The sequence below is a fragment of the Aythya marila genome (genome assembly GCF_965140915.1).
Source record: "Aythya marila genome assembly, chromosome: 1".
NCBI lineage: Eukaryota > Metazoa > Chordata > Aves > Anseriformes > Anatidae > Aythya > Aythya marila.
The window spans coordinates 1,940,397-1,954,762 of NC_139042.1; the positions used below are offsets into that span (position 1 = coordinate 1,940,397).

At 44.8% G+C, this 14,366-nt stretch overlaps 1 protein-coding gene across 1 annotated transcript in view; it reads left to right on the plus strand.

Moving 5' to 3' along the window:
* FCHSD2 (FCH and double SH3 domains 2) overlaps nt 1-14,366 on the plus strand; it is a 137,866-nt gene that overhangs the window by 55,499 nt on the left and 68,001 nt on the right. Inside the window, exon 4 of the mRNA XM_082751882.1 lies at nt 13,455-13,531. Coding sequence (XP_082608008.1) covers nt 13,455-13,531 — 77 coding nt within the window. The remainder of the gene's footprint in view (nt 1-13,454; nt 13,532-14,366) is intronic.

Consider the following 14,366-nt stretch of genomic DNA (forward strand, 5'->3'; position numbering starts at 1 on the left):
TTCAATGTCCCGTTTGTGGTAAGTTCAGACCTCGCTGGTTTGTTTTATTCATGCACGAGTAAACTCGTCCGTGTCTGTTGGCCATTAGTAAATATACAGGTAAACAAGATTAACTTTGATTGTTTAGAATCAACTTTGAGCCCAGGTGAGGTTGACGCAGACAGTCCTGGAGTGATTTTACCAACTGATTTCAGTCCTGCCTGCTTCCTTTCTTGACCTGCCTTGGAAGCGGATTTGGGAGTTAGCCAAAAAATCAAAGATTTTTCAAAACCAGCAAAGTCGGGTGCTGCAGGTGCCTGGCGATGTAAAACTAACCACAGGACCCGTTCGGAAAGCAGAAAAAAATGCCGAAAAATGTCAGGTAAAAGTGGAATTTCCACGTGAGATGGGACGGGGTCGTGCTGTAGCTGCCTGAGCGCCAATTTTCCCTTTTTTCGAGCCATTTTTTCTGTGCGGAGATGAGCTCGATGTTTTTTTTTCTCAATTGTTCCTGTCTACTTCTTTTGTAAATGAGCAGGAAGGAGGGGGTTTTATGTGAATGAAGTCAAGCTGAGTTGAACTCGCCTTCTCTTGGCAGCTCTTCCAAGATTTGGCTTGCGTTATAACTTCAGAGAAAAAAACAATTTCTAGTAGACGGATATTGCGCTTAATGAGTGCTTTAGCACCTGTATCCTGGGCTGGGGAGGTTTTTTGTCCTTTTTTGGGTTGTTTTGGGTTTTTGTTTGTATGCTTTTTTTTTATTGTGGACTCGATGGTCTCTTCCAGCTCAGGATATTTTATGTTTTTTTGCTAACTGTGACCATGAACAAAAAGCAAGAATGCTCCCAATCTGTTTGCGGGGATAAAACAAGACATTGCAAACTGCAATACGACCTGAGCGTTCAGACCTTTTACAGATGAACATCTGTAAGTGTCTGCAGTGCAGACGAAGGAAATAATTGCCTACATCTTGCCTACGGGTGGCCAGGCAGGGGCACACAGCCCTGCTGCCCGTGCTGCTGTCATTGCAGGGGCAGCCACCAACACAAGAGGAGCAGCAAGCTGGGTTGCCAAGGCTGCTTTTTATATTCAGCCCAAAAGCGGAAAATTCAGTTTTTGTAGGAAGCCTTGGGAAACATTGGCTCTATTCTGGCATCTTGGGGTATGAACATTGAGAGTTTCAGTGGTGGCATCTCAGACATGAACTACTGGAGCAGCAAACCATGGGTTAAAGGTTCTTGGTAATGTCATTTCTCGTCTTATCTCAGCTGGAAAGCTTGAAGAAACTTCTGCTGGTGTTAAAAAAAAACACAAATTGCAAAAATTTGAGCTGACCTAGGTAATCCACAGAGCGTTGTTCCGACTGATAACGTAACGAAGTTTGGAGTTAAGGGAAGGAATCAATACTTGTATTTTCTTCTTTTTTCATTCTTAAAGGCCTGTGAACCCAGTTTATCTGCTCATACCAGCCTGCAGATCAGCTGTCACAGCAGACTAGGGACTGGAATTATTTGTCCTTGGCAGCGTTTCTCCTGAAATTATATTGCTGGAGCTTCTGAGGTTCTCTTGTATTTCCCTGCAGGACACAGCCAGGCTGGTTGTTATCTCCAGTGGGATCTCCCAGCCTTGGGGCCAGGCTGGATGGGGTTTGGGGCAGCCTGGGCTGGGGGCAGGCATCTCTCATGGCAGGGGTTGGAATTAGATGGACTTTAAGGTCCCTTCCAACCATTTCCAAAGCATTTTGTGACTCTGTGACCTCCTTACATGAATGGAGATTCTTCAGAAAAACCACTTGGGTGGAAGTCCAGCCAAGGCGAATCCTCTTCATTTGTTGTTAAAAAATTGTGGGTGATCATCTCTGTCATGTTTACCACTCGTAATGATACTTCTAGTACATTCTTACTGAAATATTGCTCCACAGGTTACATTTCCTGGCTGAAGCAGCCCTTTCAGCCCAGTTAATTCCTTTACTGATCTGTGCACAACCAGGGTTGATGGGCGGTGCCAAACCTTGCCTCCACTGTGGCTGTGGGGTTAGCCAGAGGAAAGTAAGTTGGGAGAGGACTTGGAAATGAGTGCTGTTCAACTGCTGAATCCCAGAAGCATCAGGGTTGGGAAAGTCCTCCAAAATCATCTGGTCCTACCACCAATGTCACCACCAAGCCCTGTCCCCAAGCACCACGTCCAACCTCTCCTTGAACACCCCCAGGGACGGGGACTCCCCCACCTCCCTGGGCAACCCGTCCCAAGGCCTGACCGCTCTTGCTGAGCAGAAATGTCTCCTCATTGCCAACCTGAGCCTCCCCTGGCACAACTCGAGGCCGTTCCCTCTGCTCCTGGCCCTGGTTCCCTGTGAGCAGAGGCTCCAGGGCCTCGATGTCCTTCTGGGAGTGAGGGGCCCAAAGCTGAACCCAGCACTCGAGGGGCGGCCTCAGCAGAGCAGAGCCCAGGGGGACGAGCACCTCCCTGGCCCTGCTGGCCACACAAACCCGATGCCGTTGGCCTTGGTGTCCTAAAAGAGAAGGGCTCGTCCGGGATTTGAACCCGGGACCTCTCGCACCCTAAGCGAGAATCATACCCCTAGACCAACGAGCCCCACATTTGGGGTGCTGAGGCAGCTGAGGACCCAGCCCCGGGTGCCCGTGTGGGATGTGCGGTGCGGGGCTGGGACCTCGCTGCCCACAGGGCTGAGGCTCTCCTGGAGGCTGGCGCTGGCTGGGAAAGCTGACACCAGCCCGGCCTTTGGCCCACATCCCCGGGCTGCCTCCTCCATCCCCACCGAAACAGAAATCCCCAGCACAGCAGGACGGGCTCCAGAGGTGAGCAGCTCCCTGCCCAGCTGCACGCTGCCCACCTTGAGGGGCGCCGTTTGGGGAGGAAAACGTTTTTTTTAGGAGTAAGCTATCCAGGAGGTTTCTTGTGCCGGGTTCAGACAGCGAGCACACCGAGTGGCAGCTCTGTGACAGCTCTGCTGGTGAAGGAAAAAAGGTCTGTGGGACAAAACACGGCCTGCCCTGCACGGGTTGGGTGTAGCTGTGCTTGTTGCCTCGAGTTGTGCCAGGGGAGGCTCAGGTTGGCAATGAGGAGACATTTCTGCTCAGCAAGAGCGGTCAGGCCTTGGGATGGGTTGCCCAGGGAGGTGGGGGAGTCCCCGTCCCTGGGGGTGTTCAAGGAGAGGTTGGACATGGTGCTTGGGGACAGGGTTTGGTGGGGACATTGGTGGCAGGGGGTGGTTGGAGCAGGTGATCCTGGAGGGCTTTTCCAACCCTAATGATTCTGTGAACTGAGCAGCTTTTCAGGTACAAAGTACAGCTCACTTAGGTTGCTGGTAATTCCCAAACCACAAGAAGTGCTCTGAGGACTGAGCAAAGTCTTTGGGCTGCCATAAGCTGTCTGAGTGCCCCTACAACCTGATAGCTGTGAGGGTTGTTAATCAACGTGTCAGATAATTTCACTTGCTGACTGCCGTGCATTCACTTTCTTTACTTTGTAACCGCTGACTTTGGTGCAAATCAGCTGTATTTGCTTATATAAATATTTAGTTTAACAGGTATTATCACTGCCTCTGTCTCCTGGCCTGAGTCTCTTAAATATTGTTCTTAATTTTACGCTCTTTCTATATGCATCACATGTCTTTAAATTAACTGAAGATTGATGAGTTTAATTTTGGTTAAGGTCTTACACTGCTTAGTTCATAATTCTCCGTTTTAGTTATAGGGTGAAACAGTAAGTGCAGTTATTAGAATATTTTCATCTTTCTGCAATGCTGCGCTTGCAGGCTTTTAAAGTTTTAATTTGAATTTTCCACTCATTTAATTTCATCCTGAAACTCTGTGTTTTGTCACAACGAGATTCAGCCACACGTGTTCTGTAACCTTGTGATCAAGTGGAAGCAAAATGGAATTTTCCCTAGCTGAACTTCCCCAACAAACACGCTACGTTTGCTATCATATGTATTTTCCAACAATTTTCTTAAAATTCCCTGTGTTGCAATCTGCACGTTCTGCTCATGAGTCCGTTTTCATTGTTGCTTAATTTGTCTCTGTGGATGACTTTACCAGTGTGTAGTTTTGTCATCCTCTTTTCATGAAGTTTCCAGCCTTTACTTTATAATCTTTTAACATCTTTCTGCACTTTAGTGTAATAATGGAAGAAAATATGTATATTAGGGAAGATGAGGTTTACTGTGGCTTGTCATATTTTTCATGTCCCCTCTGGTGTTTTAGTTTTTATTCTTGTGCAGTTCTCTTTTTGCTTATTTTTTCTCTGCATCCACATGAGCCAGGCTTCCTCTCACCTCCCAGAAAATATCCTAGGATCGACAATACCACAGATTTGCTTCCAAAAAACCACATGTGAACCTGCTCGTGCTGCGAGAATGGGTTTGTCCTCTTTTCCTGCCATAAGGCAGCCGGCACAGTTTGCAAGCAAAAATTTGTATTTTGCAGGTTCCTTCCCAAACGAGGCATGGGTAAGGCTTGCTGGCAGCATCGCTTGACCAGTCTCTTCTAAAAAGGGTTTGGTTAGATTATAAATATGTTATTTTTTTTTGGTGAATAAAGCATTTTCTTTTTTAGATAGAATAAAAAGCCACGTGGATCAGGACGGACTGAAATTACCGTGGGTGGGAGAGCTGTGTGGATGGGTTATCACATCTGGGGTGTACAAAGCTGCTTTAACCTTTTTGCTACTTTCTTTAACAAATGATGTGAACCCGACAGCGATTCTGGTGGCGGTGTTGAAGGCGTTGGTGCGGGGCAGCTGCCCGCTGGTGCAGACCGATGCCTTTGGAGGTGTTTTGCTGGCAGGATGATGAGGCTTTTCTCTCCTCCATCAGGCAGGTGAGGTGGTTATAGCATCATTCCTTACACCCCACTTCAGTCTGTGCCTACAGGATCCTGTCCAGCCTCCTGTTTTGTGGGGGGGACGTGGCCGGATTCCTCTCCCAGACAGAAATGTTGCGGGAGGCGAAGCTGGGTGCCACGCTTCGTCAGCCGCCTGAGAGGTGAATTACAGGAAATCAGGAATTGAAAAATACACCGAATCCTCACATGGGACAAAACTAGGAAGTGCCAGGTTGTGGTCTCACTCTGCAGAACGGATCTCGTGGAGATAAGCACAGGGAAGGTGAGAATATGAGAAGCTGTTGGGTTTTTGGTCATCAGTGACGCTTTGCTCTTTCCCACAGCAACTCGATCGTGATGCTTTTCTCTCCAGCAGCATGAAGCTGCCCCTTGAGTGCAGAGGAGGGAGGCAGCCAGCATTTCAGGAGCCTGTAAGGCTTCAGGTGGTATTTCTCAGGTGTTATAACAGAAGGTTGTGCAGGGAAGAGAAATATTTCCACCCGACAGCAGCGCTGCTTCAAACCCTGCATTGTGCGCCTTCAAACTCATGTTAAATGACAGGACCTCTTTATGCTTTGGGTTTATATCTCTTAAAACAGCAGAAAATGATGGTGAGGAAAGATTTGTCCCATCCCCTTGCCTCCTTCCCAGGCTGTACTTGCACAGATGAGGTGCTCAAGAGGACCAGAGGGTCCACTAAGTGTGAAAATTGCTCTTTTGAGTGAAAAGTACGGCTGATTTTTTACACTCACTGTTACACGTGGTGTTTGATTTCACTTTGCACAGCTGAAGATGCTGCGTCCTGCTGTTCCAGAGCTCTGTGGCAGGTTGAGAAGCGTTGTGTTGAATTAACGCTAGCAATCAGACCTGTACATGCAGAAAAAAGAGGTGGTTAGCAGTGACTTCAATCTCTTGGTCAAAAACTCCTCCTCACTCAAGCGCTGGGCTTGGCTGCCCAGGGCAGTGGAGGAGTCCCCATCCCTGCAGGCATTTAAGAGATGCGTGGTCTGGTGACGGCACTCGGTAGGTCAGGTTGATGGTTGGATTGATGGTTGAAGATCTTGAAGGTCTTTTCCAACCTAATTGATTCTGCATTTCTCCATGCTGAATGTTCAGGGACTCCTAAATGGATTTTGGAGGCTGTCTTTTGAATTGGGATGTGTCTGGGGCTTTGGGCAACCTCAATTCTTAGATTCCCTAAAATTACAAAACGAACACTGCTAAAAGCTTTATTATCCATTGTGGTGCTAGGGTAAAAACATCTGCCTTACACAAAACTTCGCAAAGCAATGGCACGCCGTTCAGAAACACTCCACAGGACTTTGCTCAGTCTGTTAGGAGTGGGGATTTGCTCCAGAAACACAGGCTTTTGACCAGGATGCAAACCAATTTCTTCTGCAGAGCTGTTAATCTGCCATCAGCCACACATGCAGGTGCTATGCTGGGGCCTTCACAACTTCTTAGAGATAATCTGAGGTTCTTTTGACAATTTCATAGGTTTTGACTGTAAGGAAGGCAGCTATGAAAAAGGACTCTCCATTTAGGTTTTTGAAGAACTTCCCAATCTAGACAAAGTTAGTACAAGTATAGGGAAGAATAACTGCCTGTAGTCTAAACACAAGCTCCTTTTAAGACAAGATGACTAAAAAAAAAAAACAATTTAGTGGTTTCACTCATTTCAAATTTGAGGACTGGGGGGTAATTTTGTTCAGCCTGTTGGGTTTGTGGTCTTGGCGAGGGGGGACGGCAGCTTGCTCGGCGTGTTGTAGCTCCTGGTGGCTCTTGGTCTATCAGTCCTACCTCTGCATGGCAGTGGATGCAGAAGGAAAACCACATCGAAATCTCACTGGACCAAGCAGTGAGTTTTGCATCGACCTAGACGTTTTTAGAAAAAGGCCTTAAAAATAGCCAGGAATGTTTCTGAATGGCAACTTACTCCTAGTTTAGCGATTTGAAGCGTGTAATTTAGAAAGTAAAAATAACGTAAAAAGCTGAATACATAGCTTGATCGTTTTAGCTAGTTTTATTCTAATTTGTAAGCTCAGAGTTACAAGTGTCTGCTGTTTAGTTGTGGACACGGTGCCTCATTGTAAAGGTAGCATTTGTTCGGGTTTTCTCAAACCCTCTTCTTTCAGGAGACTCGCTCGGAAGGCAGCATAAGCTCATGGGCAGGAAGATCGAGTTAGATTTTCCCAGCCTCTCCTACATGTGTCTGGAAATGTAAATGTTGATATTTTCTGTTGCTGCATGTGCATCTTGTGCAGAGAAAACCCTCCCTTTGGACTGAACAATATTGGAGAAGCGTTGCAAATCCTGCCTTGCGGCGTTGGTACAGCATGAGTTGTATGTTCTTGGAATTTGGGAGCTGAAGACAGAAAGCAAACAGTTGGAAGCCTGCTAGGACATGATTTTATCACTTAATTTTTATTGAAATAGCCTGTTAGGGTGCTCTTAATAATGGTTATATGCAGGTAGAGAATCTTCCAACATTTATTTGTTGCCAGGTGAACTAGAGCATCGCAGGTAGATTGACTGCTGTTAATCCCCGAGTTGTTATATTATTTCACAGAGATCTTGGCCTGATGCAAGGTCAGGAATACAGTAGATTAGAGGCTATTTTGATAAATAAACACAATTTGGCTCTGAGTGCAGTCAGCTTGGCTGCAGAGTATTCAGCATCAGGTCGCTTCCCCCGTTAAAGCTGCGAGTTTTGGCTTGGAAAGCTCAGCTTGGTAGCGCTCCCTCTTCCAAAAGGCTGAGGAGTTGGTGCTTAGGGACAGGGTTTGGTGGTGACAGTGGTGGTATGGGGATGGTTGGACCAGGGATGGTCTTGGAGCTCTTTTCCAACCCTAATGATTCCATGAATCTATGAGTTTTGAAGTTATGCATCACTTTGGTTGGTTGAAGTTCCTAGAAAAGCTTTGGAGCAACAAATGGAAGTGTTAAGAAAAACAGATTCATGATAGTTGGGCATACGCTTTTTTTCCCTTTTCTTTCTTTTCTGTACAGATTAACATTCATAAATAGGGAAGGTGCTGGATGCCTTGACTTCGGGGAGCTTGCTGATCCTCGTGGTGGTCTAACACACATGCTAGGGAAAGGTGGTCAGGATAAAACCACAAAAGGGTGATAAAAGCCATTTGGCAAATCATGTAGATATCAAATAGGGTTTTGTGCTGTTTTTTTGTTAAAATGAATGAAGCTTCATAGGGTCTGTCCCTACTCCAGTATTTTTCATCATCATCATTTGTGTATGGAGTGGGATTCATGCTATTAAATTTACTGATGCTGACCCAGGACTGGTGGCAGGTGGGTCTACCAGCAGTGCTGGAAGTTCAAAATCAGCCTCAAAAATCAGAGGAAGGTCTTTCAAGTGTTGCCTCCTACCTTTCGAGGAAGATTTGGCCCAACTCAAGAGAGACCAGCGTAGAGCAATGAAAATCAAGGGCAAGGAAAGTAACCAGGTTACAAATTAAGACTGAAAAATGTACTGGAAGAAATAGGGACATGCTTTGTCTAGAGTATAAGGAAGTCTTGAAACACCACACAAGGTGTTGTAAAAAGAGATGGAACAAGTAATGTTTTGTTTTACCAACTCTACAGTATTCTTGGAATTGGAGTAAGTGATATAAGGCACATTTGAGTCAAAAATAGCTAGGCGTTGGGATGAGACCCCACATTTCACTGCTGTTTGGGGAAGAATTAGAGAGCACACTTCCAGTGAAGTAATGGTTTTAGCTTTTAACTTCAAGGTAAAAAACAAACAAACCCCATGAAGGACATGAGAGTTGACCTTTATGTGGCGAAACCCCACTGCGAGTGCCATGAGTGATGTTCGTTGTGACTGCCAGAGGATATTTCACTGCTGTAAATTAATTTTTCAGCTTTCTCCTTTTTTTCCTGTGCCACCTTGTCATGTTTCAAATATCAAAAAACGAGGCATGGAGCGGCTTGGAAAGAGATTACGAATGTGAGGATGAGTTGCGTTGGTGGCAAACTCGGTGTTTTCTTGTCCAGGAGTTGTCTAACAACAGGAAGGAGCACCCCAGACTGCAAACACAAAAGGGACACGTTGCTGTTAGATCTGCACCTTTACATCAGCCTCCTTTAATATTCCTAGGGAGCTTCAAATTGCTGCTGCAGGCCTCCTAAACCCACGCTATCGATTCTTTAAAGGCAATTAAAGGATTCAAGGCAATGCAGACAAACAGTCCCGGCATATCTGTGCCCTTAGGAGGTACTAGGATGTGCTGTAGAAGTCCACGTGCTGCCCGTGTTGTGTTTTTTTCAACATTTATTCTCATTTTGATTTGCTCTGCAGCAGCTCTTCAGTCCCGGTCTCGTTGCCTGAGGTCCCCTCCTGCGTGGAAGCCCCGAACTGACTCCGTCCCAAACAGAGTTCGTTCTTGTTAAATCATTGCAGGTTTTATTGACTCTCGCCCTAGTAAATAAAATGCCACTTCAAGCAGTTGCTGTGAACACGCAGCGTCGTATTTTGGGACTCAATATTGACACTGACTCATTCGCCTGCGCTGGGGAGCAGCACGCAGGCTGCGTGGCTCTGCCGTGCCCTCTCCCCCACGAGGGTTTGAAGAGATGGTAAACCCTACAAAATGTGTTTCACATTGCTCCTCAGGCTTGTGGGAAAACATCTGGACGATTGCTAAAGCTGTCTGAGGGTTGCTGGCAAGAAACATATTGCAGTTGCGGTGAGCCAGAATCACTGACTAGTGCAACTCATTTGGAGTCTTACTAATTATTTTGGGATCTTATTAATGGAGGAGAAGAACCTGAGAGCATCAAGGGAGGTGCTGCAGCACCTGATGGACATAGGGTTTTGAATTTTTCTAGTAGAAGTGTTCTTCAAGATTCAGGAATTTCATATGGCTTCGTTGTGTGGCGTTTTTCTTCCTTTTTTTTTTGAGGATTCACTGAGTATGGCACTTTCTCCTCATTCTCAGCCATTCTTCCTCTCATGCCATTTTAAAAATAATCTGATATTAGACAAACTGCAGGTTTTCTGATGTAAAAGAAAGTCCTAAAGTAACTCAATTTGACTTATGAAGAACCAGCAGTAATGAAATAAGACAATTTTCCATCCATATGCAACCACAATAGTGAATATTGTGAATATAGGGAATGGTGGATATTCAATAGTGAATAGTGAAAAATGCATAATGTGTATGGATATATAAATATATAAATATAATTATATATTGCATATATATTATATATATGTATAAATATATAAAATAGATTGCTCCTGCTGTTGTAGAGCCTGGCACTGCTGAATTGCACCAGCATCTTTCAAACTTCTGTGGATTTGGTTGTCTCCTCCTAGAGAAACAAGTCGAGCAAAGCGAGGTTATAAAGCTCTCCCTTGCCCAGTGTTTGCTTGCTGGAAGAGTGCTTAGGACACAAAATAATGGTTCTTGGCAAAAAAAATCATGCCAGGAAGGTGCTGCTGCACCTGATGCATAGGTTGGTTGATGGATGCCACTCTAATACAGAGAAATGATCGAAATGAAGCAAGATATTGAAAACTCCTGAGCACGACTGCTGAAGAAGAGCACGAAATTTGTCCTACTGATATTGTACCCAAACTGAGTTTAGCATCAGATGGTGTCTGCGATGCTTTCTACAATCCCTAATAGGTTTTAGGGGGGGGCCCGGCTGTCAGCAGCAGCTCTCAGTTTTTACTAATAAAGATCCTGAGACTTTGAAAATCGTCATTAGTGTGTCTTTTTAAAAGCCTCCTACATCTTTATCAATTACCTGTTAATTTGGGACATCTTTCACTTCCCTGTCACCAACTACTTACTTTCTATTATCTATCAGTATGATAGCTAATGTTCCCAGAGTGTTCCTTTCTTTTTTTCTTTCTTTTTCTCCCCACTGATGCTCACAGCACAGTGCCTTGGGGGCGAGGAAGGAAAAACCGAGGCGCGGGAAGGGTGCGTGTCGTCTCGTGATGAGTTGAAATTGGCTTCGTGTGACAGCCTGTCTGTTTCCACTCTTTTACATTTGCTCTTCCTAAATCCTGCCTGGCGTGGGAGCAACGCACGAGGTAGGATTCACCAAGCACGGTTCTTCTGCCAGCACGAGCGGAGCTTGAACGGCGCTCGCAGGAGATTCCAGGCATTCACAGTCTTCGTGTTGATTAAAAATATTGAAAGAAATCAACGGATTGAAAGAAATCAACAGATTGAAAATAAATCAACACGTTGAAATAAATCAACACGTTGAAATAAATCAACGGATTGAAAGAAATCAACGGATTGAAAATAAATCAACGTATTGAATTGCTCCTACCATTCAAAAATAAGTAACTGAACATTTATTCAATTTCAATGATACATTCCTTAGGACGAAAAGCGAAAATTAAAATGAAAAAAACTCCTTGTTTAGCAGCCAGTGAGCAGACTTTCTGCAGGCTTGATGAGCTGTCACCTTCCACACTTACAATAACCCTTTTTTTTTGTATTTCTCGAAATTGCTGTTCTTGAAGCCAACCCCGTGCCTTGCACGTCCGAGCCGTGCAACATCAAGGATGCTGCTTGGCTCTCTGTAGCCTGCTGAAACGAGAAGGAGGAGAGGTCTGGAGGGTTTTGGTGGAACTTCGTGTTGTAATTAATCTGTTTTTAATAACTGAAGCTCTAGGGTTACTTTGAAGGAAACGTGAAGTTTTGGGAAACGCGTCCTCAAACAACATTGCGACCAGGCCAGCCTGCGTGGACTCCTCTTGTTGCCTCTTCACATCTCTCCCATTTTGGGTGCACATTTTCATCCCGAGCCCTTCGAACGTGATCGACGGGCACCTTGGGGGCAGCAGTGGCCCTCGGAGGCCGCGGGCCGAGTCGGACCAGGCCAGGGGCTAAGCAATCGTTTCGCGTCCTGGCTCGAGCCGAACAAGGCCGCGCTTTGTTTCAGTGGAGCACAACGAGGAGCCTTGCTGAGGAAGGAACAAGAAGGATCTTGTCCCGACAAAGCGGCGATTGGAATTGATCTTAAGAAAGGGAATCTGCTGTTCTCAACTCATTCAAAGTCATGCACTCGCCTGCAGGAGTTTGCGCGGAAGGCAAACATTTTGGTTTATCGGTTCTCGGGAGAGTTCAGTGGATGATCGGGCGTCTCAAAACGCAGCTGGAGCCCCCTGTTCGGGGTTTTGTTGACTTCTGTGGCTCATTTGTTCACTTTGGACACAAACGGTCGAGCCCGTATAATCACGCTGGTTTTGTGCCTGATTTGCTGGCATCGCGAGTAACGAGGTTTAGGTGGGCAGTAATGGCTTTAAAATACCCCTACCGTGACTTTTTACACCTTTACCTATGGCAGAGCTTATCCTCAGCCACCAGCAAACACGTTTCTTGGTTCATTTTCTGTTTTTGAACGTTTGTTCAGCACCTCAGGGCACATCTCACAGAAGGATCTGGTGCACAAGGGGCGGAAACGTGAAAGCAGCTGCAGGTAGAGGCCCCTCACAGGGCTCCAAATCTCATCGCAAACTGACTTAAATTAAATATCCCTTTTCTTTTTCCTTTTAACAGCTACCTAATGCGATCCATACTCTTAAAATTAGAAGAAATTGCAATGGGAATGCAAAAAATAAGAGTTACAGGCATAACTTTGCTCGTGAAAAGTATTGAGGACTGTGTTGTTTGAGGGATTGATTATTTTTCTCCGCCAAAAATTTATGGGTTGTGCTAGTGGATGGCTTGGGGTATGGAAGGAACCGGCAGCGTTTGCAAACCCATGGAAACTGGATCAGGGAAGTGTGGAACCAGTGGGCACGAAATCACCGCTAGCAGTGGTGATGGACCTAATTAAAAAATGAGGATTTTTCTGTGATGTCTTCATTTAATTGTTTCTGGGGGTGCACCTGGCTCCTGTCCTGTTTCTCATCTGTGGGTTTTGGTGCTGGCTCGTGCTTTGTTTCCCCCCATCCCCACCACGCCGATGCTGCTGCACCAGCCCCCCTGGCACCGTTACAGCTTCATTTTGCTGCTGCCTTGACGTTGCTGGTTTTATGAGACTGTGCTAAGTGAAATGCAGAGACTAAATAGTGTAATTAACATTAATAATTAAAAACAAAATGCTTTTCCTAATCTGTAGTCTGCTGTCGCCCTTGGAGCCTGATCCTGAGAGCACCAAATGTCCATCGGTTCCCCAGGGATGGAGCCGTGTCAGCCTGGGGCACAAATGACCTGACATTTTCTTGCTCCCGAGAACCCTTTTTCCTTTGCAGTTCAATAAGGGTTTTGTTTGTGCTGTCTGTGACACATCAAGACGTTTTGCTGTCAATATTCCTGGCTCTGATTTGGCCACACTCTGGTTTTGCTGGGGTCATCACATGCAGGAATATTTTCAGAGCTGAGGTGTGCATTTAGATCTTGGGGTCCCTATGAATTAAGACATCAACATGAAATTCATCAATACATCTCACCAGAAACTTAAAAAATATAAAAAGGGATAGAAATATATATAGAGAATATATATCATGTATTATCATAGTTTGCTAAGACTAAAAATGAATTGTTTCCTTATATATCAGATTATCATTTGTCAGATATAAGAGCAAAAATGGTTTTTTAGGTATCTCGTTTTAACTTTTTTTTCTCTTTCTTTCAACAGAGCATTCAGAAGCTGGCTAGCCAATACTTAAAGAAGGACTGGCTGGGAATAAAAGCTGATGAGCGAGCTGATTATAGGTAATTTAACAGTTGGATATCTTGAAATAGCCGTCTTTATATTTTCAATTTGTGTAATTATTTTTCCCAACAATGAAACGCTGCTCTTCTGTATTTTAAATGATTTATATTCATTGTCGTAGAGGATTGACAGTTAAAAAGGAAGCTTTTCATTGTTGTAGGGGATTGTCAGTTAAAAAGGAAGCTTTGTTTTCCTCTAAAATTTTGAAATAGGCTTAAATAGCTGTTTATAACTTGGATAGTTTAGGAGGATTGGGAAAACAAATGGCACAACAGGATAAAAAACATAATCGTGTGCCTCCTTTGGGTATTACCAGTTGAGAAGTTGGTATATAAATATATATCTTTTATGAAATAGCTTTAAGGTTAGAGTAATAAGCATGCAGATTACTCCACAGGATGAGACAAAGCAACAAATTTCTTTTTCGGGGGCTATTTGTAATGAAGATGCCATCTGACAGCGAGGAGGCACGAAACTGGTGTTTACAAAACTGGGTTTCATTAAGAAGCAAAGTGCATCTTAACATGAAAGCAGACCTGACTCAGTTGCTAAATGCGTCCCACCTTTGGATAAGTACCTCCTAAGTATTTTGAAGAGGTTTTAAAATACTTCATTTTCCTATTCTGACACATTTTGGTTCAGAAGGAATAATCCGTTAATAGATTTAAGGTTTGGATTATTAGCATCTTCAGATTAGTTGTGGGGAGGGGGTTGGACAAAGAAACTGCAGTAGCTGAAGCAAAATGGATGAGCTATAACCACGAGCCCTATTGCAAGATGCCTAAAATTGCATGATCTTATCACAAGTTATCATCTGATCTGGTGGGTTTTAGC